The following is a 26,807-nucleotide window of genomic DNA, read 5'->3' on the forward strand; positions in this document are numbered from 1 at the left end:
GAGTTTAGCCAAGAATGCATTTTGTGCGTTTCTTGTCTTAAATGTTTTGACTAATCTTTTGTCCAATATTCTCTTTTCAATTACAATCTCAGGTTGGTTTTTTTTTTAAATAGAGAATGTGAACAGACATAAATGTTATTATTTTAAAACTATAAAGGTTTCCTACCAGTAAGGTATTATATGTACCTGTGATTAACATGAGAATGGGTCAAACTTGCTGTAGCTTAGTTATTTCTCAGCTTAATGAGGACCTGATGGTGACCCTTTGGTCCGGAGAAAGTATCTCGACACATGAGCTGGTCGAATTTCTAATAATTAAAGGAAATACTAAACAAATAAAATGACATGTAATAGGTTTCTAATGTATTAAGGCAGTTTGCCCACATTTTAGGGGGCCAATTATGAATCGCATCGATTTTTGAGGTCATGGAAATCAATGGATTGAAACTTCTGACGTGTATCGAAATATTGACATAACAATATGCCTACAAGATATTGACAGTAATGTTCTCACTCATTTCGCTCATTGTGAAAGGGAATAAAATGTTCCTCTTCACTCTGTGGGAACAATTATGTAATTCCAGCGCTGTCCTTCTAGCACTATAGAGACAATTAAAAAGCCTCTGAGCTGGTACCAGAGGATCAGTCGGATGCTCACATCACAGGTTGAAAGAAGAGATAATAGATAAAAAATGCAAATTACAGACTTTAAGAGTTCTCTCCTCGCTGCTTTCAAGCCTTTCGCGTTATAGTGACGAATTGGTCAACTGAAATTGAGCTTCTCTTGTCTTTGTCCGTGCAGATCCGCGTGAGCCTTGTCTGTCGCTGTCACCAGGGAGGAGTGTCATGGCGGAGCCCGACTACCTGGACGGAGACTGTGATGAGCTCATCAAACCTAAAAAGCTGATCAACCCTGTCAAGATCTCCCGTAATCACCAGGACCTGCACCGAGAGCTGCTCATGAACCAGAAGAGGTCAGGAGAAAAGAGAAAAATACAACGTTAATACCTTTTCTGACACTCATTGGGATTCCTCGTTTACTTTTATTAGAGGGTGGAAGATTCATATTTTACAACTAGTAACCAGGAGCTTACAAGATATGGTTGGAAATGATGGTTTATTCATATATTAAGTGGCACAAAATAATTTTCATGTCCAACAGTTTTTACATAATATACATGATGTTTGTGGGTTGGACGGAGGGAAACGGTACGGTGTCCAGATCCAAGCTGGTTTATTTACTAATGGCAGATGAGTTAATACAGCAGCCCTCCTGCTTTCTTGTAATTGGTCTGATTGTTTCCATGCAGACTCTGCTGATACTTGTTGACCACACAGGTCCCTTCGACCTCCGGCAGCAGTATTACGTAATGTTCAGGAAATACAAATTTCACAGTGAAAACGATATGTGCATTAGTGTCTTGATAGATTGGCCATGTAAAGGTCACACACACACGTATACTCCACAGATGGAGGAATCTGATCTGGCTGCTGATACTAATACTGCGTCATACAATACAGGACCTAATGCGGTTTGTGTGAGCGTCCATGCATCAGCTTGAGAAAACCCTTTTGACACCAAATGTTTGTATTTTCTCTCACCAAACAGCGGCGGCTGCTTTGTGCCTGAGCTATAAATAGCTACGTCAACACGGATGGTGTTGGCAGCTGTTACATCACAGCAGCACTGATGCTCGGTCCTAAAGGGATCAGAGAGCGAGGCGCTTTCGCAGTGATCGAGGGAGGGCATTAATGACAAATGCAAAGAGGCAGAATAAGGAGGTCAAACAGGAAAAGTCTTCTTTTATGAGAAAAATTTCTAAATGCTGCAGAACAATGTCTGTAGTCGTCTAGACGGAGAATGTCCGCCAGTATCAGTAGAAGTCTGTGAGATAAACATAGTGGGATTTTGGCGGGAGGTACTATTTTTTTTTTTTTTAGCATTCGATTGTGTACTGAAAGGATGGAAAGCCAGTCTGCATGCATGGTGGATTAGTCACGCTGAGGGGGGGGGGGGGTTGATGGAAAAAAGGGTTATGTAATCAAGATTACAAAACATTCCTAGCTGAGGGCCTTTCACTGCCTTTGTTTCATTGGCTGTGATGACTCTCTCTTTACACACACACACACAGAGGAACATCAGGACTTCAGCCACCAATAAACTGGGGAGGCATATGAGATATTGTGTGAGATTTTGATCACACATTCTTGCCAGTCTGCTAGAGGTGTGCCTCCGTGGGACGGGAGTCATAGATGGAGGGTCAGTGATTTATGGAAATGACGCAGAGTAAGCGTATTTTATAGCCTATCGTATCAGGAATCAGGAAACATTTATTTACCAAAATAAATTTACGTAGTATCTTGGTCAACCTTCAGCCTGCTCCTTTTCTGGGCGTTGCTCTCAAAAACAGCCCGACTCCGTCCGGTCTTTTTGGAGGTGCCTGGTTGTAAACGCCCCCTCCTGCTTGATGATGTAATCTTCAGGATTTAATACTCCATTTAATTAAGACATTGTTGTTATTCAAATGGGGCAGGCCGGCTATGTTATGTTTTCCTTAAAGAAAAGAGTCCAGCTTTCACAGAGAAGGGAAAATGTTTAACTACTCAGAGTAAAGTGATCTGGATAATAGTAATTTAAATTAAATTCATCATCAAGTAATCAAGGGCTGCAGCATGTTTTTGACAGACAGAAAGTGTCTTTCCTTTTACAGTTATATTTAATTTTTTTATTTTAACATAAGTGAGAGAATTACATTAGAAAAATACAATTAACAGAATCCAGTTACTCTAACAATTACAACAGGAAACACACATTTGCACAAAATATACAATACAATAGAACAAGATACAAATAAAATATAGAATAAATATTGTAAATAGCACAAATTCTTCATCACACAAATGTGGAAGCACACTAAATACAATCGAACTGTTTCACTATTGCACTAAGAACAGAAAACACAAACTAAATCTAAAACCTGACGTTTCTGGCCTTCCTTGATGCAAAATCATCAATAATGTCTTTGTATGAAATCTGCTCCCCTATGGAATGATTGATGCTGATGACACCAAGGCCAGTGAGCCGTTTCTGGGACATGGTTGACCTAAGGTATGACTTGATCAACTTCAGTTTGGAAAAGCTCCTCTCTGCTTGAGCCACAGTGACTGGCAGAGTAAGTGCAATCCTGAGAGCAGTCCAAAAGTTGGGGTAGATCTCTGATAGATCCTTGTCATGCACAAAAGTGATTGGCTCAAGGAGGCTCATGGTCTTTGATGGCAGGTCAGGGAAGTTCTTAATTTCCTGCACAAGCTTTCTACTGTCCAAATCAGAGTGCCCCTTAAAGTGCAGTGCGGTGCCTAGTGCCTCGCATTGCTCTGCCAGCTCTTCATCTGCAAGACTTGGGAAATGTGTCAACACCCTGAATTTATTTCCCACATTTTCCAATGTGGAAAATCTCTCCTTCATGGCTGATGTGGCTGCATCAACGACAACATTGAAGAATCCAACCTCCAACTTCATAAGTGCATCGCTGATAGGCTCATCATGTGATTCATATGAGAAGTGGCAATTTGTAGACCTCAGCCTTTTTTGTTTTGAAACAGCCTCCACATGAATTTCTTCACAAATGTCTTTGGCCGCCATCTGTGCAGTCACAAAGCCACTTGCCCTGTAGCTCTGGAGACCTTGCTCAGTCTTCTTCAAAAGACTCACAGCCAGGTCCACATGCATATCAGGAGACTGCATGAGTTTGCTGGCATGCTGTATTGAAGATAGCATGTCATACCAAACAACTGTGCAAATGCTGAAGCGGTATGACCCCACCTCCTCAGACAAAGACTGGGCCTCAGCCTTTACAGCAGGGTCTTTGGTGTGGTTTCTCACCTCAATTAAAGCCTCTCTCACGGCAGCTCCGTGGTACCTCATGGGCTCAACACTTTTGACCTTGCTCTCCCACCTTGTTTCTGCCCACATCTTTAAAGTGATGCTCCCATGCTTCTTCAGTATGGCCCATCTTTGGGTGGAGCCTGAAAATAATGTGTATAGCTTTTGCAGGACACCAAAGTAACTGATAGCATCAACAGATCTCTTGATCAGCATCACACACAACCAAATTCAATGTATGCGCGGCGCATGGCACAAACAGAGCTCTGGGATTCTTTTCTAAGAGCCTGGCTTGAACTCCCTTATTTTTGCCCCTTATGTTTGTCCCGTTGTCATATGACTGTCGTCTGCAGTCTTCAAAAGGAATTCCCAAGTCCTCAAGTTTCGTCAGGATCATGGATGCCAAGTTCTGGCCTGGGGACTCCTCTGCCTCCAAAAATCCCATAAAATGTTCCATGACATGGGGCTTCTCCATCAGTGACACTACTCTAATGACCACTGACAACTGTTCTATGTGGCTCAGTTACTTCCATGCTTTCATTCAATTGAGGTGTTCAATACTGTTTTCATGGGATGTGAGGTAATCGCTTGCATGTTTCCAATTTGCCATCCCTGCTGCACTTAAATGAATGTTCCTCTTGGAAAACAATTTGCAGCAGAAGCAAAAGAGGCTGTTGTTCGTGATTGAATAAATCAGCCAACTTCTTGCCATCTTTTCACCACTTACTAATGTCTTCATAAAATATTGGTGGTGGCAACATCTCCCATCACTCTTATTTCTACGGAAAACAAAGCCAGGTGGAACCTTACTTGGTCCTCTGTGAACCAGCTCAGTCCGAATACTGTCAGTCAGATGTGAGGGCCAGTTAGCAGGGTCGGTTGAGAGAGGCTCATCCTCAACAGTGGGGCTCAGTGGGAGTTCAGCTCCATGCATTTCTATCAAGTTAAAGTTCAAGTTCAATTTTATTTATATAACACATTTAAAAACAACCTCGGTTGACCAAAGTCCTTAACAAGCTCGAAAAGCAGCGATACAATAAAACACAGACAGAGCACAATACAAAATATCTGACAGTAGAGAAGAATAAAGTCAAAATATCAAAGCTCAACTTGAATTAAAAGCCAATGAATAATAGTGGGTCTTAAGCAGGGACTTAACATTGTAATGGTCCGAGCTGTTCTTACATGGATAGGTAAACTATTCCAGAGGTTTGGAGCAGCCACTGAAAAGGCTCGGTCACCTCTGGATTTTAACCGGGATCCAGGCACACCGAGGAGCATCTGATTAGACGACCTCAGTGCTTTGATAGGTGTGTGGACATGTAAGAGCTCCGACAAGTAGGAAGGCGACAACCCATTTAAAATTTTAAAAACAATAAATACAATTTTAAATTCAATCCTGAAACAAACAGGAAGCCAGTGGAGGGTGGCCAAAGCCGGTGTAATGTGGTCGCGTTTTTTAGTCCTGGTCAAAAGTCGAGCTGCTGCGTTCTGGACTAACTGCAAGCGACGAAGGGATGACTGATCCAACCCAACATACAGTGAATTGCAGTAGTCTAAGCGGGACGTAATGAATGCATATATGACTCTCTCAAAGTCTTTGCGTAGCAGGTAGGGCTTGACTTTAGCCAGGAGTCTCAGCTGGAAGAAGCTAGTTTTGACAACAGAACTAATCTGTTTGTCAAGTTTAAAAGCACGATCAAAAATCACTCCCAGATTTCTGGTAAAAGGACGAATTTGGGAGCCTAAAATACTCAGAGTATCTAAACAGGCACTGAGATGTTCAGTACGTCCAAACACAACAACCTCGGTCTTATTGTCATTAAGACAGAGAAAATTCTGATCCATCCATACTTTGAGATCACTCAAGCAGTTTAACAGCGGCTTGATAGTGTCCCTCTTATTGTTTTTTACAGGCAAGTAAATTTGTACATCATCAGCAAAACAATGGAAAGAGATGTTGTGTTTTTTTTTTTAAATGGACCCTAAGGGCAGCATATACAGAGAAAATAGCATTGGTCCCAAAATGGAACCTTGGGGGACCCCACAGGACAGAGGGGCAACAGATGAAGAGCAGTTACCAATATGGACAGAAAAACTCCTATCTGTCAAGTAGGATTCAAACCATTTTAAGGCTATACCTCTAATGCCAACACTTTGCTTGAGTCGGGATAAAAGCATAGAGTGGTTGACAATGTCAAAGGCAGCAGTCAAATCTAAGAGTACTAAAACAGCAGAATTTCCTGAATCGACAGCTAAGAGGAGGTCGTTATAGACTCTTAGAAGGGCAGTTTCAGTGCTGTGGCGGGGCTTAAAGCCACTGAAACTTTTCATGAATACTAAAATCATCTAAAAATGATTGAAGTTGATTAGAAACCACCTTCTCCAAGACCTTAGATAAAAAGGGTCATTTAGAAATAGGTCTAAAGTTAGACAAAACTAACGGATACAGATTTTTCTTTTTTAAGAGTGGTTGCACAACAGCATGTTTAAAAGCGGCTGGAACACACCCTGAGCTGAGAGATGAGTTAACCAAGGATAAAATACTGGACCAACAGTGTTAAAAACATCTTTAAGTAAGCGTGCAGGGATACTATCCAGTAGGCAGTTAGCCGGATGAAGCTGTTTGACTATGTCAGAAAGAAGGTTTAGTGAAACTGGCTCAAACTGCTGAAAGACAGCTGGGCATGAAAAAGTAACAGAGGGGCCATTGGAAGAAACAGGGGATGAAAAGCTCAGGCCAGCAATTTTATCTATGAAATGTTTCAGGAGGTTTTCACACAACAATGTGGATGGCACAGCACAGTCATTTTCACAAGGATTAATAAGTGAGTTAAACACTTTAAAAAGAACCTGAGGCCTCTGGGTGTTACTAGCAACCAGGTGAGATAAATAATGAGTTTTAGCAGATTTAACTGCTCCCTGGTATTTATGTAATAAATCTTTTAAAATTTGAAGTGACACTTGGAGTTTGTCCTTCTTCCACTTTCTCTCAGCTGTTTGAGCTCAGCTGTCTGAGAGAGCGGGTATTTTCATTCAGCCAAGGTTCTTTTAGAGGTTTTATGCGTTTCTCCCTCAGTGGGGCAAAAGAGTCAAGTATCTCAGTACAAGTAGAGTCAAAGATGCTGACGAGTTCCTCCACATTAAGAAAATCAAAATTGTAAAGCACTGAGTTTTTAAAAGCAGCAGAAAACTGTGAGTCAGTTTGACTGTTAATTGCACGGACACAGCACGCAGGCGTAAGAATACGTGTTCAAGATTTGGAGCCTGGTCGGGGTTATCAAAAATTCAGCCGAACGACTTCTCTCGTTCTGGGAAATTTATTTGTCAGATCACAGGTCAAGTATCAGCGCTGCGTTTGCAAAGGCAGGAGCAGTTCATGCAGCACACAGGCCGGAAGAACAACTAACTAACATCAGCTGGCTCTTAGTCCGTGTAATGCTTTAGTAAAGGATCCATCTGGGGCGGTGTTATTGGGGATAAAAGTGCAGCACGCTTGGCCAAACATCGCACACACTCCTCCTTTCTCAGCTAATAACATATCCAAAGCCATCCGGTTCTGGTAAGTCATCAATGAGGTGGCCGATAGTTGGCTGTGCACCCCTTCCAGAGCATCTCTCGTCATATTGGTGAGCCGCTGGATATTGAAATGTACATAATTTAGTCGATCCACATTTTTGTTCACAGTTATAAAAAGGAACAATGATTCCCATCCGGCCGCTATCTGATCCGTTAACTTGTATTGATCAGGTACCCCTCTCGGCACACTATCACACAGTGCGTGGTTACTTCTGCAACTTTGTATGGACTTTCCCAGCGGGGATCAGTCCAACTGAATCTGGCTACTTTACGTAGTACCCAGTCATCCACCTCCACTGGTGCACACTCTCCTTCTTCTTCAGAAAGGATCCCTGTCACCTGTTGAGAGATACTCATCACAGTATTATTACACATTCTCATATAGTCAGATATTTCCAGATGTTGGTACTGCAATGGGCTGACAGTGGTAGGCAAAGTGGTTGTTAACGGACAAGGCATCTTTCTTCCCGTTCATACCTCATGGGGGCTTATCCCTAACTTAGAGTTAGGACATGATCTTATCCCATACAGCACTATTGGCAGGGCTGCCACCCACGTCAGCTTCGTTTCAGCACAGACTTTAGCCAAACCTTCCTTTATGGTTCTGTTAGCTCTCTCAACTAGCCCTTGAGACTGAGGATGATAAACTGCCCCAAATTTATGCTTGATCCCAAACGTTTTCTCTATTTCTTGTAATTCAGCGTTCGAGAAGTGTGAACCATTATCCGATCGTATGACTTCTGGAATACCAAATCTGGGTATTAGTTCTCTGGTCAGCCATTTTAATACGTCTGCTGCTCTTTCTGATTTTGTAGGGATCACCTCCACCCACCTAGAAAAAGGATCAACGCATACCAACAAATACCTCTTGCCCTCAACTCGATTCTTCATTCCCATGTCTGTGAAGTCAATTACCACCTCTTTCTATGGTGCCATAGGGGCAGCGAAACTTCAGTGTTCAATTCAGTTCAAAGTCCAGCCTTCAGTGTTAATCTCCACTTTTATTGCTCTTCAGCCCAAAAGCAAAGCAGAGGGTGGGAGACATGTCTGTTACTTGCAGATACAACTCAGCTCATGCTCAGTTTGATCCAATCCATTCATTCATTACTGATAGATCACCAACCTCTCATGGTTAGCGTATCCAAATGTAAGGGTGTACTACCTGTTGAACATTACAGGATGACCGTCTGTAACAAGTTTCCATATTTCGTGTACTGGTGCTATAAATGTTCCTTTGATCAGACATTTGCTTCCATCATCAAGATACTGTATCAAGTGTATCGTGCACTATACACTCAATAGCAGCACTCAACAATTTACCGCCCATCTCTGAATTTAGGAGAAAACTCGAAAAACTACGAACATTAATCTAAAAAATGGACAATATATACAACAACTCTCCTAATTCCTCATCACCTTCATTCCTCATTTAAATCTTACACAACCTTATCTCTTAATTTTCAATGACTGATTGTCTTGCCGTGGAAAGTGTGAACGTGTTTGACTGTAAGAACGCAACTATTCCATGCGATGTGTGCACAACAGTCTGGTGTTCCATTGTTATATGGGCCGTTTTAATCAACGCTCTTCCAATAGCAGCTACGTTTCTGACACACGAGGGATGCCCTATTTCCACGTTATCCAGCTTACCACTATAGCACATCAAAACCTTACGATCTGTGTTACCCTCCCCCTTTTGAAACAGAACGGAATTCACAAATCCGTTCTTTTCATCAACATCCAGATGGAAGGGTCTCGAGTAGTCAGGGGGGTGCAACGTGGCTGCGCTGGCCATGGCCTGCTTGGTGGCAATAAATGCAGCCTCTGCCTCCCGGGTCCACACCAAAGGCTTTGAGTAGTTTTTATAGCCCGCACCCAATATTAGCGCCCTCAAGGGGGCCACCTGCACCGAGAAATCAGGTATAATATTCTAGCTCCATGTTACAAGTCCTAAGAATTTCATCATTTCTCTAACCGTCGTGGGCCGAGGATGTTGCAAAATGGACGACTTCTGTGTGTCAGTCATAGCTTGCCCTGATGGTGACACAATTCTCCCCAGAAAAGTCACCCTCTGTCTCCCAATCTGCAATTTCGATTTAGACACTTTGAAGCCGTTTTCCTGTAACCACTGCAGAACCGTTCTGGTAGCGGACATAATCGTTTCTGAGCTAGTCCCTGCTAGCAGGATGTCATCCAGATATTGTAGTAAAACAACTCCTTCTGGTAGTTCCAACTCGGCCAAAATGGTCTTCAGAACATGGTTCAAAATTTATGGTGAGTCCACATAACCCTGTGGTAACCGCGTATATGTATATTGGCGCCCCTTATACGTAAACACAAACATTTGTCTCGAGCGCACAGCTAGAGGTACACAGAAAAAAGCATTCGCCAGGTCAATGCAGGTGAACCATCTTTTATCAGGGCCTATTGCATTTAACATTGTATAAGGATTTGGGGTGTCATAGTGAGTTGGTACTACAACTTTGTTGACGAGCCTCAAATCATGCACCATTCTATAGTCAGGCTTTCCGGGTTTAGGGACCGGGTTAATCGGGGTATTCCAGGGGGACCCCGTCCTCTCCAATACACCTGCCTGCAGCAACCCTTCAATCGTTTTTTTCTATCCCTGCTATTTGTTCCTCCCTTAAGGGGTACCGAGGACGGTAAATTGGGACCGTTCCGGTTTTTAATTCAATTACCACTGGGGCCATTGGAATCAATCCCACATCAGCTCCCCCTTTTGTCCAAAATGTATCAGGAAAATCATCTAGCATGAGCTGTGTGTTCTCATGGTCAGTCTTTTCCCGACCATGTGTGCGGCTTAGCAGGTGTTTCTCTGGTATAAGTTTTACTTCTGAGGTATGTGCAATACGGTACATGTCATTAGCCTGAGAGTAATGTAAGTTAACTGTTACGCTCCCTGGTGGCTCGACCTGGAGCGCAACACAAGGGCAACAGGTCAAAGCGAGTGAGGCGCCAGCCACACAAAATCCACCACACAAAATGTAACAAAAAAAGTATTTATTTTGCAAAAGAGCAACACAGGGATCAACAAGGACTTTCAGTGGCACCAAAGAAAAGAACCTAAACAACCCCCCCCCCCCCCCCCCCCCCCCCTCATTGACCGGTGCTTAGCACCCAAAAGTACAGTGGGTGGTGCTCACTCTAGCCTAGGGTACTAACAACAGGTACACCTACGTGTATGCAATATGTAAACCCCGGAGTATCTTACCTGTCCTCATTGACCCTGTGCACACCACCAAAAGATATTACCACAACTACCACAAGACAGTGCTCTTCCAACCGAGAGCCCAGCTCAACACAAAATAGTCCTCCTCTACTGAAAACAAACATTGACTATATAAAAAGGAATGGTTGATGGGAGATCTGGAACAGGTGTGGTGATTGGATGAGGGGGACCAGGTGTGCACATCTGTGAGTGAGAGAATGGAAACAGAAGGGGGAGACAAAAACACAAACCAACAACACAAAAAAAGAACACCATATCTGTAGACCTATTCCCTTATAGCACTGTACGTAACACTCCCCCCCATAAAGAGTCAGCCCGTGGCTGACGATACCTCAGTTCATGGGTTAAACCCAGCTTGAAGTCAAATCCAGAAAAAAATAAAGGCCAAACAAAACTTAGCAACCACTAACCCACAATGGTTACACCCGGGACAGAGCGTCTGCAAACACATTTTCGGTGCCCTTTTTGTGGTGGATCACCAGGTTGTAATTGGTGATAATCAAGGACCAACGCATTAGTCGTTGGTTGTGATTGTGCATGCGATGCAGAAACACCAGCGGATTGTGGTCCGTGTAAACCATCACAGGCTCCGCACTAGACCCAACATAAACCTCAAAAAATTGGAGTGCGAGCAGCAAAGCCAACGTCTCCTGTTCTATGGTCGAGTAGCGCATTTGGGCACTATTGAATTTCTTTGAAAAGAATCCCACAGGGTGGACCAAACCCTCAGAATCCCTCTGAGTTAGAACTGCACCAGCACCAATAGAGCTCGCATCGACTTCAATGGAAAAAGATTTATTGAAATCAGGAGCACTTAGTACCGGGGCATTACATAATAGCGCTTTACAGCATTCAAAAGCGATTTGACACATATCTGACCAGACAAATTTTACCAATGGACTGATCAAGTCAGTCATCGGGGCTACAACGGAAGAGAAGTTCCTACAGAACCCTCTGTAGTAACCAGTCATTCCGAGGAATCGCCGTAATTCCCGCCGAGTGGTGGGTACTGGAAAAGACGTGATTGCTGCGATCTTTTCCTCCAAGGGTCGCACTTGACCTCCGCCCACCTGTTTACCCAAGTAGGTCACAGTTGCCTTTCCAAACTCACATTTTGCAAGGTTTAGTGTCAGAGATGCATCCGCTAGTCGCTGAAACACTGTTCTTAGAGAGTCCACATGAGCAGTCCACTCTGACGAGTGTATTACCACATCATCCAAATATGCAGTACAGTTAGGCACACCACTGAACACACTACTCACCAACCTCTGGAAAGTGGCCGGAGCATTTCTCATCCCGAAAGCCATCACGAAATATTGCGCAAAATTATCAGGAGTTGCAAAAGCACTGATGGCAGAAGCCCTTGGTGAAAGGGGAACTTGCCAATAACCTTTCAATAGATCCAACTTTCTGACATAGCGAGCAGATCCTATGGTATCCACGCAATCATCTACGCGGGGCATAGGAAATGAGTCAGGCACCGTTACATGGTTTACCTTACAATAATCTGTGCAGAATCGGACAGTACCGTCAGGCTTTGGAACCAATAAGCACGGAGAACTCCATGGACTGGAGCTGGGTCGTGCCAAGTTATTCTCCAGTAAATAATCAACCTCTTTTTTCATCAGAGATCTGTTGTATGCATTTACTCTGTACGGGTGCTGCTTAATAGGTCTGGACTCACCTACATCGATGTCGTGCTCTAGCACCGTAGTGCGGGTAGGCACATCTCCAAACAGACAGGGGAACTCTGAGATAAGGCAGAGTAGGTCAGCTTCCTGCTCCCTGCTTAAATTACACATTAAGGACAGAAGTTTCAACAACATTTCTGAGTTTGACAACCGAGGAGTCTGTTGCTGAGCATTGCGCAAACTCAGGCCATCCTCGTCATTCGCGGTGTTAGGATTCACAGCTGAGACCGCAACAGTGGCTACAAGAGGTACACTGCGAGTCTCAGGCTGGACATCGCCTCTAGTGTAATACTTTTTCAACATGTTTATATGACAAACTCTGGTTTTCCGCCTTCTATCAGGAGTCCTGACAACGTAGTCAGTATCACTCAACCTCCTGTCAATAGTATAAGGGCCAGAAAATCGAGCACTCATTGAAGTACCTGGAATAGGCAGCAACACTAAAACCAAGTCACCTGTTTGAAGAGAACGTGGAAGTGCTTTTTTATCAAACTGCCGCTTCATACCCTGCTGTGCAACAGAGAGACTTTCCTTAGCGATACTGCAAGCCTCGTGCAGTCGTTCTCGGAAGCGACTCACGTAGGTCAGCACGTTTCGCTGGGTGGGCGAACCCTCTCCTGTTAGCTGATCCTTTAACACCCTTAACGGTCCTCTAACTGTGTGGCCAAATACCAGCTCTGCTGGACTAAAACCTAGTGACTCTTGCACTATTTCCCGAACTGCAAATAAAGCCAAGGGGACTCCATCATCCCATTCCCTACCGCTGTCCATGATATATTTGCGCAACACTGACTTAAACGTCTGATGCCATCTTTCAAGTGCCCCCTGCGACTCCGGGTGATAAGCACTCGAGACTCTGTGTGCTATTGACAGTGATGTTAACACCTGCTCAAAAATACCCGAAAGGAAGTTGGTACCTTGATCGGTTTGCACGATCTTAGGGAGGCCGAAAGTAGAAAAGAACTTGATCAGGGCCCTAACTACTGCCTTAGCTGTTATACTCCTAAGAGGGATAGCTTCAGGGTACCGGGTAGCTACACACATTATAGTTAATAGGAACTAGTTGCCGGATTTCGTTTTTGGCAGAGGGCCAACACAATCCACCAATACATGCTCAAACGGTTCCCCCATAGCCGGGACCGGGTGAAGAGGCGCAGGCTTAATAACCTGATTAGGCTTCCCCGTGACCTGACATACATGGCATGTACGGCAAAACAAAGACACATCCCTCTTCAAACCTGGCCAGAAGAATTGTCGCAGCACTCGGTCATAGGTCTTCGTAATACCTAGATGACCAGACCAGAGATGTTCATGAGCCAGAGATAAAACAGACTGTCGGTACTGTGTAGGAACAACAATTTGACTAACATTACTCCACCCATTATCCAAATCCACGCGAGATTTCCATCTCCGCATCAGGAGATCATTTTCCATAAAATAATCTATTTCTTTATTTTTAGCGCTCTCCGGAGCAAGAGCCGCAGCAAAACACTTGGCTAAAGTAATGTCCTCCTTCTGAGCAGCAATTAGATTACTTCGAACCATGGGCAACCTAGGTGTCTCTTTGGTGGATGGATCACACTGAACCTTAGGCTGGACACTCGGCTCAGCAGTAGACTGAGGAAACACAGGGGAAACAGTCTGGCCATTCAACTCAGTCGCGAACAGAGTATCCGACAAAACAACTGCTTCACCCAAGCTACGTGCTTGAGCACGGGTGACCACACACACAGGGAACACTTCAGGGAATTCCTGAGCCAACACATCAGGCTGCAAGATCTCAGGTCGTTCTAGAATTTCTAACACTGGCATAACTTTACCACCAGCGATGTCATTCCCTAGCAGAAATGTGATGCCTCTAACGGGCAAAGACGGGCGTACCCCCACTTTAAACACTCCATTTGCTAGGTCGCAGGCTAAATGTATCTCATGGAGAGGCACAGCCACAAACCCCATTTCAATGCCTTGCACAAGCACACTAGAGCCACTTAAAGTGTCATCACAAAAAGGTAACACGTCTGACAATATGAAAGACTGAGCGGCGCCCGTATCTCTAAGTATGCGCACTGGACGCTGGTTCAACGAATTTGCGCTGAGGGAAACCAGGCCGTCCAAGATAAATGGTTCATAACAAGGTTCCAGAGTATCACCCTCCATCTCCGGGGCTAGTGACACTGGAGCCACCAACGCACGCACTAAACCAACCTCTTTTGGTCATTTGCTTGGCTGTGACAGCTTGCGTTTCAGCATAAAACAGTTATTCTTTATGTGACCCGTTTGGTGACAGTAGAAGCACTCTCATTCCTCAGTGGAGCGGAGTGGCGATGGCCGTGGCGGACTAGACTGCATTCTAGCCGAGGCAGAAGGAGTAAAAGACCTACTCTCATATCGGAGAGTTCCAAACGTTTGTTTGTGTGATAACACAAACTCATCAGCAAGCACCGCAGCCTGCGCTAATGTCTCCACCTTTTGCTCATTGAGATACGTCACAATTCGATCAGACAGACTATTCTTGAATTCTTCGATGAGAACCAATTGAGACAGAGTGTCAAAATTAGTCACGTTGCTCGCCTTGCACCATCTATTAAACAGAGTCTCCTTCTCACGGGCGAACTCAACAAATGTTTTGCTAGACAATTTTTTTAATGTTCTGAACTTTTGTCGATATGCTTCAGGCACTAGTTCATAGGCACGAAGCACAGCAGTCTTAATTGTTTCATAACACAAACTATCTTCCAGAGATAGTGCAGCTAAAATCTCCTGTGCCTTCCCTGTCAGCTTACACTGAAGCAGTATTGACCAGACCTCTTTTGGCCATTCCAGTGAGGTAGCTACTCGCTCAAAAGCAGTAAAATAAGAGTCTACTTCCGCCTCACGAAATTGAGGGACCAACACAATATTTCTGCTCACCTCAAAACCTCTTGTAGGAGCGGAGGGATCCAGGTGTATGGACCTATTAGGGTTAGGAGAGTGAGCTATACTCAAAGCAGCAGCAGCAGCTTCTAGTTCTAGGCGCTTTAGCTTCACCTCTTTCTCTGCTGCTATTTCTAATGCCATTCTTTCCGCCTCCATTCCTAACTCCATCTTCCGAATAGCCAACCTGTGACTATATTCTGCATCCCGCTCTTTCTCCTGCGCCTCAAATTGCAAACGTGCTAGGCGTAGCTTATGGCGGGCCTCATCGCTTACCTTAGGTGAGGAAAACGGAGAAAATCGGGGCACTGTACGAGGAGGCTTCAGATCGAAATCAGGGGCCTCATCTAAAGGAACGGGTTTATCCGCAACCAGCCCTCCATCAACTACCTCTTCCTCACAACTGTCCTCTGCGCTAGAAGACAAGGAGTGTGAGACAGCGGCCTCATTAGCAGTCGCACTGCTGTCCGTACCAAGCACTTTTTTGCTTACCAACATATTTACAACCGCTTCCTTTAACTCTGCCTTTAGCAGAACTGGTGAAAATGCAAATCCAAAATGTGCCGCAATGGCATACAAATCCTTTTTTGTGCAGTGATCAATCTGCTCCACAGAAGGATCATCAAGAAAACCCTGAAGATCAAACATGCTCATGTTGTCTTTAACTCAAATTAACCAATACTACCAGCCTATTTGACGTGTGTACTGCACACCAACACTCATCCAACCTGTTGCTTATTAAGGATCAACAGATCCCGGACGAGCCCCCATTTTATGTTACGCTCCCTGGTGGCTCGACCTGGAGCGCAACACAAGGGCAACAGGTCAAAGCGAGTGAGGCGCCAGCCACACAAAATCCACCACACAAAATGTAACAAAAAAAGTATTTATTTTGCAAAAGAGCAACACAGGGATCAACAAGGACTTTCAGTGGCACCAAAGAAAAGAACCTAAACAACCCCCCCCCCTCATTGACCGGTGCTTAGCACCCAAAAGTACAGTGGGTGGTGCTCACTCTAGCCTAGGGTACTAACAACAGGTACACCTACGTGTATGCAATATGTAAACCCCGGAGTATCTTACCTGTCCTCATTGACCCTGTGCACACCACCAAAAGATATTACCACAACTACCACAAGACAGTGCTCTTCCAACCGAGAGCCCAGCTCAACACAAAAAAGCCCTCCTCTACTTAAAACAAACATTGACTATATAAAAAGGAATGGTTGATGGGAGATCTGGAACAGGTGTGGTGATTGGATGAGGGGGACCAGGTGTGCACATCTGTGAGTGAGAGAATGGAAACAGAAGGGGGAGACAAAAACACAAACCAACAACACAAAAAAAGAACACCATATCTGTAGACCTATTCCCTTATAGCACTGTACGTAACATTAACATTTTGAGTGGGCACCCAGTCCGTGGCATCAACCCCCGCTTTAACCAACGGCCCCATGTTCTTAGTTTCTCCTCCGCTTTGGATGAGCAAGGTGATGTGAGGAGCAGAGGTCTCTTGTAGCGCATATAGAACTTGTAACTCAGAGGTTAGTTCCACCGCAGCTGCCACACCTTGTTTCCCCACATAGATCTCTCGGACCTTAACAGCAGGATGTCCATGGACCTCGCTTTCAAACTCAAGTCCACTCCACAGGGTGTCATAGTTCTCATCAGGAGACAGCGAATAGTTCATCGTGCAATGAGGAGGATCCGCAGGTGGTTCAGTCGGGTGTAATACCTTGAACCATGGGCCCCAACGGTGGACAGTCTCATGCAGAACAGTTCGATCATAGTCCTCCACTCTCCCCCACCAGACCTCTGCTTCGTCATTCAGCGTCTGTTGAACTTCAGCTTGCAGCAACTGGTGGCCATAAGAGTGGGGTGTGGCACATCGTTGCTGTGTCCCATCCGGGAATGTTACAGTGATACATCCCTTCGTCATTTGCATAATGATATTTTGGGAACACAAAATGTCTCTTCCCACCAGGTTAATCGGGCAGGCAGTGGAAACCAAAAAGGATTGGTCAAAACAGAGCGATTTCCATTTACACGGGACTCGAATAGAAAGTGGCCACTCCTCTGATTGACCCGAAAATTCGATAACTGGCACAGTATTCCTTGATTGTGGCAGTGGCGTGTTTATTGTGGAATACCTAGCACCTGAGTCCAGCATACATCTGTAATCTCTTCCGTTGATTGTCAGAGTCACCATGGGTTCTGGAAACAGGTTACCGTCAGCCGTCGGATCTGGGCACCCCTATGGCATTTGCTGATGACCTGGGGCCTGATGCCGCAGGCTATTACCCTGTTGTAGTGTATGTGGTGCTTGTGGTGGATAGATATCGTAAGGGTATTGAGCTGGGTTGGACTGAGGCCTCTGACCCTGAGGTGGATGGGGGCATGCGTCGGACCAATGTCCAAGCTGCCCACAGCTGAAACAAGTATTCTGTCGTTGTCTAAACTGCCCTCCATTGTTTGGAACTCGGCCACAATTTCCCCCTCCCCACTGTCTTTTCGGTTGCCTGAAGCCACCGTACAGTGGGGCCCCCATCATGTGTTGTGGTTGCGGGGCATAAGGTTGGGGATAGTAAGCCTGTGGAGGAGTGTACGCGGCCTGTTGTGGTTGCTGGCAGGCTGGCGCACGTGGAAAGGGAGGGGGGTCTGGATAAGGGTCATATTGAGGTGGCCCTTCCCCCTGAGATGGCGCTGTTGTTTGGGTCATCTGTTTGGCTTCACTCTTGCCCTGGTTCACCTTCTCTCTGCTTTCCTTCAGCTGTGCTTTCGCCAATTGTAACTGAATATTGTTTAATTCACCCTTTTCCTTATCATATTTTTCTTTGCTCCGGTCCACATAGTGTTTAATCTGTGAGGACCAAGCATCAAAATTCATGTCAGACAACCCCACTATTCCTCTTAGTTGGGTCTTCATTGTCTCCGAGACAGATGACTCTATGGCGCCGCAAAAAAGAAGCTCGGTTCTGTGATCATCCATGACATCTTCCCCTAACTTGTTGTCCCATAATTCTCTGACTCTCCTTAAATAACTATTTCCACCCTCACTGTCGTGTGGGGGAACATAAGTGAGTTCTGTGGTAGCCACCTTCACAGGATATTGAAGTCTGAGCTTTGGCCAGAGCACTGACACCCAATTTGCCAGAGGCTCCCCGTCAGGGAGGTCAGAGGTCCTGGCTTCCCCCTCTAACTTCTGGAGGTCAGCTAGTGAGGCAAACGCCACAAAAATTCTTCTAAGATCCCCCAAACCGGAAACACTACCCGCACACTGAGCAAGGAACCCACGAATCCACGCTGCACCACCCTTCTCTATTTTAGGTAATGCGAGCTTCATCATGCTTAGGTCTGACAATGCGAGTGGCGCATATGTTGTTTTTTCACTTCCGTCTCTACAAATAGCCATTAACAGTGGTAGTTGATGAGAGGCCGGAGCATCCCGTTTGACTTAGGTTTCAAATCATTACATTGATGCACATTCGCTCTGGCTGCATTCCCCTGATAATATCTGTTCCTATTACCTCTTAACCCCTGTCTCATGGCGCTCCATCGGAGTAGATGACTGTGGTTTTTGTGACTCTAGCGCTGCTCCATGCTCCTGAAATTCCTCGTCCCAATCATCTGCAGGGCCAGGCTCATCTTCCTCTGACTCAACCTGCCTCCCCCGCTCATCCTGTCCACGCCGGGTGATTGATTGCCGCTCTGCCTGGGCTATGACTTCTAACAAAGTTTCTTCTCCTGCAACTCTTCCTCCCCCTACATTAAATGAGGTCATAGGTCTGTGCTCGGGTTGCCACTTCTTTACGACTGTCGAGTGACCCTGTGGTGTGTTAGGATTACTCCAATCGACAGGCTCCGGCTGGGGCCTGTCCTCCAAATATTGTACCGTCTCTGAGAGAAAAGCAGAAACCTTCTCCACTCCATCATTCTCTTCATGTGGATATGGAGTTACCTGTAACAACCCTTTTTGAACTACCAAAACCTGCGATTCTCCTGGATTAGTAGCTTTCCCTTGCCTCAGTGGCATCTGAAGTGGTTCATTTAACAACCGATTAGCCTCCGCATATGGGCCTGTCGAGTAGGGAGGAGGCGCACTAGATTTACAACCGGTCTCATGCACTTTCTCTTCTCCTGCTTTGGTTTGCGGCAACTGCATTGCCGTCTTACTCACGAATATCGCATTTATTTCTCCCAGAAATGTTCTACAGTCCACTAAGAACTCATCTGCCTTTTCTGCACTTTCCTTCTCTTTTCCACAAAATCTCCCTTTAACGGCAAGGAGCGCATGCGCTTGGTCTTTTCCTCTTCTCGCCATCCTAAGATCGTCCTGCAGCTGCTCGCCTGTTGGTTGAGAATCTGTCTCCCTTCCAACATTCCTCTTTCCTGCCTCTGTGCAACCCACTTCACATATTTTTTTGTTACACATTTCCTATCTTTTTCTAGGGTTTTATCCATATGTCTCTTATAAGTCTTAAATAGGGCGAAACCCAGAGTGCCTTCTTTACACCTCTCCCATATCGTTATGGTTTCCCCCATTTTCATCACAGGTTATTTATTTATTCACACGTGGTTTTTGAACACAAGAGAAAGGACTCAATGCCCAATACTGTGAACCCAATCAAGAACCTTCTACTGTATTAGAGGAATACAGCGCTCGATTGTTGAGGCTTATAACACCAGTTCACTCGTATTGTTTTATTTCTCTCGTATTTATACCACCATCATTTAACTATGATTTTCCCTTTTACCCTTTAATACATATCCCCACAGATGTGTAATCCGGTCAAACACTTTTCACTGTCGGATTCTCAGTCCTTTTTCAAGTCCTGATACGCCCAGCTTCCAGGTTCGGTAAAAAACCAGGAGTTACACCAACCACCCACACATTTCCAAGTATGAAAAACAACAAATCTTTCCCAGTGTCCTTATTTCTTCATCTAATATTCTAACCTGCCAGTCCAAGAATCACACAAGTAGGACTGCAGGACCAGAGGTATCTACGTACCACACGGATTGCAACTTGGATTTCTACAGACTAAGATTAACATAAATTTTCCTAAATCCCTGCTCTATTCTAAACTGCCAGTCCACGACATGCAAACGTGGGACCCCATTCACCAGAGGTATCTACGTACCACACGGATTGTAACTTGGATTTCTACAGACTAAGAGTCGACCTCAGGGAACTCAAGTGAGCCCCGTCATTCCTTTTTAAACTCTTCATATATTTACCTAAGTCCCTAAACCTAAACCCCTACACTATTCTAAACTGCCAGTCCACTGCATGCAAACGTGGGACTGCAGTTACCAGAGGTATCTACGTACCACACGGATTGCAACTTGGATTTCTACCGACTAAGAGTATATATATTTTTACCTAAATCCCTAAACCTATGGACACTTATTCACTTTCCTTAACGTTGAATTCAGTGTGAGTATGTGCTTATACTTTCAAATTTTCAAATTTAGTTTTAAATTTAGTGGTCTTATAACGACCTTATTCAGTCAATGGACAGAGACAAATTCTGCAGTTGACAACAAATCTTTTTAGAAGTATCCAATCACAGACATTTTATTCATTTAGAACAAAAGGTTGTCTGCTCACCTGATTCTGTTTTGCGCCCTTGTTGTCAATGCTGAACCACGCCGCCGGTCCTTTCAGCTCGGTCCGGAACACGGAAGTTCCCGTCTTTCTTTGTCCAGGTCAGCAAATCACGTCGAGGTCACCAAATTGTAAGAATACGTGTTCAAGATTTGGAGCCTGGTCGGGGTTATCAAAAATTCAGCCGAACGACTTCTCTCGTTCTGGGAAATTTATTTGTCAGATCACAGGTCAAGTATCAGCGCTGCGTTTGCAAAGGCAGGAGCAGTTCAGGCAGCACACAGGCCGGAAGAACAACTAACTAACATCAGCAAGGACATCATGTTTTATAACCCTTGAAAGACAGAGAAGGAAAGATTTCTATTGGCCCTAAACTGGCGTAGAGGAGGACCTTCCACCCCCCCGCATCTAAAGATCCGGTCACATCCAATGTCCAGACTCCTGACTTAACGTAAACATCGTAAACAGAGTGTGTATGTTGAATAGTGTTGGTGTGTCTCTAACCCCCCTTTGGCTGGTAAATCTTCTAGTTGACCCGCAGACCTTGCATTCCTCAGCCAGGACAGAAACTGACTCCCCATCCTGTCAGACTCGTGTCTGCCTGCTCCTTACCTAACTCTTAAATCAAGACAAGACAGCGAACCCCCAACTAAACCCATGAAAATAACTTTTGATTATCACAGGGGAAACAGACAAAGTGTCCGAGCAGGGGACAACCATAGTAAATACAACGGGTAGGTGATCTGAAATGCATGTGTCGCATATTTCACTAATGGCAACATCTAAGCCATATGACAGTACAAGATCCAACGTATGTCCTTTTTTGTGAGTCGGGCCAGTAACAAACTGCGTGAGACTGAAAGAGTCAATAAGATCAAGAAAATCCTTAGACATCGGTCTGGATTCGCAGCAAACATGTATATTGAAATCACCAACGATCAAAAAGCGATCATATTTCAAGACAATTCCGGCGACAAAGTCTGCAAAGTCCTGAATGAAATCCTTATTAAACTTGGGAGGTCGATAAACCACAGCACATAAAACAATCACTGGAACAGCTGCAACTCAAAGCTGGAGCAGCTGTCAAAAGAAATCTCCCGACATGGAAAAGCACACTTGAACACAGCGGCCAATCCTCCACCTCTACCTGTGGTCCGAGGGGAGCTGAGGAAGCCAATCGGGGAGGCAGAAGTTCAGAAAAAGGCGTGAGCTCGCCATCATGAAGCCAGGTTTCTGTTAAGAACATAAAATCCAACTCACGAGAAGTAAGGAAGTCATTGAGGAGAAAAGTCTTGTTGGCTAGCGATCTAGCATTAAACAAAGCAAGGCGAAAAGTTTGATCCTCACTGGCTGGAGGCACGGCACGATCTAGCGTGCGCAGGTTAGAAAAATCCACACCACCTCGACGGGACCGAGCATACCTGGGAGAAGATCCATGTACTGGCTGTACCTAGTGTGGTGGAAATTTGTGGATTTACCCCATGTGAGAAATCAAAAGTATCTTGAGCTTGCTTTGTGATTAAGTATTTATTACTAACTAGAATATAGAAAAAAGATAAAGAATACAGAAATCATCAGCACAAGTCGTAAGCACAGACAGAAGTCAAATGACTACAATTCAGCTGAAAAGGGACAGATGTTCCTTCCCCCAAAAGGAGCAGGAAGATCTGACCAAGTTAAAGAGGAGAACAGGAGCTTATATACACTTCAGGGAGGTTTGTGCTGCCTCAGCACAGGAGAGCCCACCCCTCAAGAGGAGTGTTGGAAAAGTACCAGATGATGCAGGGGTGACCCTGTGACCCTCCCTTTATGGACCCAGACAATCAACAACATCTAAAAGGTCAGTCAGGGCACGTATGATTACATCTGTGTCTTATCTCACCCTGGACTGCCTTTAGTCACCGGCTCACATCAAAGGTCACATTCCTGAGAGCCTCACCCCACGCAGGCTCAACAATTTCCCCCCAACATCCCTCTCTTTTTGTCATTTTTGACAATCCGGAATCGACTTAAGAAACTCTGAACAACAACCAAATCAAAATTAAGAAAGAAAATTAAACAACAAAAAAACTCTTAGAACATACGTCAGTGGTGTAAATTCACAAAGATTCAGTACATCACATCATTAACTTCTAGGTACATTGAGAACTCTTGCTAAACATTAACACATACATGCTGTCTAGTTACACACAATCCTCACACTCATCATCACTGTCAGAGCTATACGGATAGGGTGGAGTCCATTCCTGAACCGGACACTGTATAGTAGTACGTGTGTGTTCAACTGATACATGTGTACTAACAACCTTCCTTACACAGATCTTAAGAACAGTTACAATTAGGGTTATAATAATTACAGACAAAATGATACCCCCTAATTCCCATAGCAGTTCCTTGAAGAGAGAAGGTCCCTATGATCCAACAAATGCCTGTATTTCCCCAAACGGATTCCAGTCGTGGTCGTGCAATTCCTTACTGCCCCGTTCTGTGTCTGCCACCACATCATAAACTGATGATGTTGCATCGGAGATGTAAGCGCAACATTCAGTATGAATCGCTTTGCATACCAAGCCTTGTGAGGCCAGAACGAGGTCCAGAGCCATTCTATTTTGTAATACCATGTGTTTGATGTAATTCACTACAGTCACTCGTACCTAGAGAGGAACCACCTAGAAAGTGATAACGTTGGTTAAGGGATGGACCGGAATCTAACCACATCACTTTAATATTATTAAATTAATACCTATAAATCATTATTAATATCTATAGGTCTATTTTCATGATTGAACCGCTTAACTGCAAAACGTACAACTCCCCCTTTTCACCCTCATAGGCAACTGTGCTTTGCGCTGTTGTCGCCGTGTGCGGTGGAGGAGTGTAACAGTCTTCATCATTACTCACAAATCGATGAGATAGCTCAGGCCACCCCATGACATCCCAGTCGGCTTCCGTGAATGGAACGGGAACCAGCATAGGTGCTCTAGATGAAATGGGCATATGCTGACATATCCAACAATTAGACATTCCTTTTGTTAGCAAAATCCTTCATAATAGTCAACGCAATATTGTCATGCTTGTACGGTGGTGTACGGGTTGGAAGTTCTTAACTGTAGGCTGACTTTGCATGCATACTGCCAATCTAGCCGAGTGAAGTGGGCTGGCTCTGTTGTACAGTCTGCAGGTTGAGCGCACCAGAACGGTATTCCCAACTCGTGTCATATTTAGGGCTTAGAGTCACTGTGCAAGTGTCGTTTGTCTGAGTCCTGAAGTCCTCCGAGTCCAGGACTGACCAGCGACCTGAGTGCGGCGTGCTCAGCCGTAACATGTAAACTTTACAACCCTCCTTCTCAGTCCTCCCTCTCGGACAATTGAGAGAGATCAACCCTCGCCTCCAAGTTGCTTTAGTGGGGGCTGTTCTGGCCTGCGGGAGGTCAGGGCCTGTGGTTTAACAGCCTCGTAAATGATTTCAGGTGGTACTGTTTTAGGCTGTATCTCGCTGACAGGCCGGTAAGTTCTTTTGCATGCCTCCCTCCAGTTGCTGGAGCCAGTGTAGGCTGGTATCTCCTGACCCGATCGTGGTTTACTGCACCAGAATGGTGGATCTGCTAAATCAAATCTTCTGTGCACCCACACAGTACATATTCTTCTCCCAACCCGGCAACACACACAATTTCATTTACGTGACTTTCTATTTTAACCCATGCATCATGTTCGATTGTGTAGAGCAAACACTCTGTCTCGTCGCATTGTTTTGCTGGACAGTGGAAACTTCCTGAAATTCTCTATTGGAGAGGTGGAGAAGGCTGGAATCCGTGATGTTCACATAAGGAGGTTGTAGTTCATTGATCGTGAGGGGAATCAGCACAAATGTTGCCAGCGTCAGTGATATGCACATGTTCATTCTCAGGCTCCAACCATGCTTCCTAAGTGTTCTTTGGCGCTGGAGATCTGTCTTTTATCACTGTTCTCCGGGTGGCTGCCGTCCTTGCTGTCTCTGCCGTCCCTGCCGTCTCTGCTGGGCCCGTTGGTGTCTTGGAACACTGCAGTGGGGGAGGGCTCTCCACCCTGCAACCCCTTAACCGGAACCAGATGGAGGTGCTCCTTCGCCTCCTGGATCCGGGATGCGTTTGCAGTGGCTGGCGTGGACCCACGTCGCTTTCCCTTCCACCTTAACTGCCGTCTCCGTGGTCAGGAGTACTTGGAAGGGCCCCGTGTAGCGTCTCTGCTTCCAGTGCTTCCTCCAGTGATCCTTAATGAGGACCCAGTCTCCTGGTTTCAGGTGGTGCTGCATTGCTGTAGCTGTGGATGGAAGCGCCGCTTTCACCTCTCCGTGCAGTGCTGAGAGTGAAGGGGAGAGGTTAGCACAATATCTCAGCATGCTCATTTATAGCAGTGAACATCCCCCCTTTGCCCACGTGATCTTTTCCGTGAGACAACTTAGCATAAATGTGGAAGAGAGCACGTGGCAAACAGGGCCTACTGTCCGGCCCTGTGTAGATTCCGCCCTCAAGAATGGCACCAGATCGTTTCCACAGGGAACGCTCCTGTGTACTGGCAAGACGCTGAAGTGTGGAAAGATCGGCATAAGGACTAGGATCGGTCGGTGTGGAAAGCATTTGAGCGAGGGGGAAAAGGAAGCCCTGCGAGGCTGCCTTCTTCGCAGCCGCATCCGCGCCCCTGTTTCCTACAGATACAGGGTCAAGAGAAGAGGTGTAAGCTTCACGTTTAATGACTGCAATGGCTCTGGGTAGTAAAATGGCATCCAGAAAAGCCGACACAAGGGTATGATGTGCAATAGACTTGCCAGATGACGTAAAAAAAAACCTGTGTCTCTAAAGAGCTCCGCACCAAAAGAATAACGTGAATCAGTGAAGATGTTAACTGTTTTACCTTCAGCTGCCTTACATGCCTCGGCAAGTGCAATCAACTCTACCGCCTGTGCTGAGAAGTGTGAAGGAAGCCTGCCACTAACAAGTGTGCTGTGTGATGTAACCACTAAAAACCCAACCTGACCGCTGCCCGTGTCTGGTGAGCGAGAAGCGGAGCCGTCTACCAACGTCTATGTTTAGACCACATTTCAACGTGATTTTTTAATACGGTAATATTTCGTCTTCTCTTGTGTGCTATATCATTATTTTAGAGGTTTAAAAAGAAACTACGTCCACATTTGTAAGTTTACCACCGATATTATAAATCACGGTGAAAACGGGTCTATACGTGAACGTCTTTTCAACGTCTACGAATAGACGTTGAAACAACTTTCACTTTTAAACCATTTTGCAACGTCTTTTCAACGTCGGCCCATAGACGTCTTTTAAACGTCTTTTCAACGTTGAAATGCTCGCTGGTTGAAATGTGGTCTAAACGTAAACGTCTTTTCAACGTCTATGAATAGACGTTGAAACAACTTTCACTTTTAAACCAATTTGCAACGTCTTTTCAACGTCGGGCCATAGACGTCTTTTCAACGTCCGGCCATAGACGTCTTTTCAACGTCGGCCCATAGACGTCTTTTAAACGTCTTTTCAACGTTGAAATGCTCGCTGGTTGAAATGTGGTCTAAACGTAAACGTCTTTTCAACGTCTATGAATAGACGTTGAAACAACTTTCACTTTTAAACCAATTTGCAACGTCTTTTCAACGTCGGGCCATAGACGTCTTTTCAACGTCGGGCCATAGACGTCTTTTCAACGTCGGGCCATAGACGTCTTTTAAACGTTGTTTCAACGGATAAATTGCTCGCTGGAAACGTACAAGTTACATACTTAGTCACAGTTGTCATGTTAACATCCCGTAACAAGGACAAACACATTATTTTATTAATTTGCATTTATTATATATATATAACACTATACATATAACACTTTTCCTAATTAAAAACA

General features: G+C 45.0%; 2 protein-coding genes across 4 annotated transcripts in view; one reads left to right on the forward strand and one right to left on the reverse strand.

The window, feature by feature from the left end:
- The window catches only part of LOC120812436 (protein FAM107B-like), a 45,673-nt gene that overhangs the window by 9,302 nt on the left and 9,564 nt on the right, over window positions 1-26,807 (forward strand). For all 3 annotated transcript variants that reach the window (XM_040168372.2, XM_078097715.1, XM_040168371.2), the window contains exon 2: window positions 803-974. In XM_040168372.2, coding sequence (XP_040024306.1) covers window positions 847-974 — 128 coding nt within the window. In that variant the 5' untranslated portion in view covers window positions 803-846. The remainder of the gene's footprint in view (window positions 1-802; window positions 975-26,807) is intronic.
- Window positions 947-26,165, reverse strand: LOC144391136 (zinc finger MYM-type protein 1-like). The gene has a single exon (XM_078097714.1). The coding sequence runs from the start codon at window positions 4,097-4,099 to the stop codon at window positions 2,972-2,974; it is 1,128 nt and encodes a 375-aa protein (XP_077953840.1). The 5' UTR covers window positions 4,100-26,165; the 3' UTR covers window positions 947-2,971.

Source organism: Gasterosteus aculeatus, chromosome Y, assembly GCF_964276395.1.
Source record: "Gasterosteus aculeatus chromosome Y, fGasAcu3.hap1.1, whole genome shotgun sequence".
In the NCBI taxonomy this organism is placed as follows: Eukaryota; Metazoa; Chordata; class Actinopteri; order Perciformes; family Gasterosteidae; genus Gasterosteus; species Gasterosteus aculeatus.

Coding starts and splice junctions, on each gene's coding strand:
- LOC144391136 (XM_078097714.1), bottom strand. CDS start 4,099: ATGCTGATCAAGAGATCTGTTGATGCTATCAGTTACTTTGGTGTCCTG.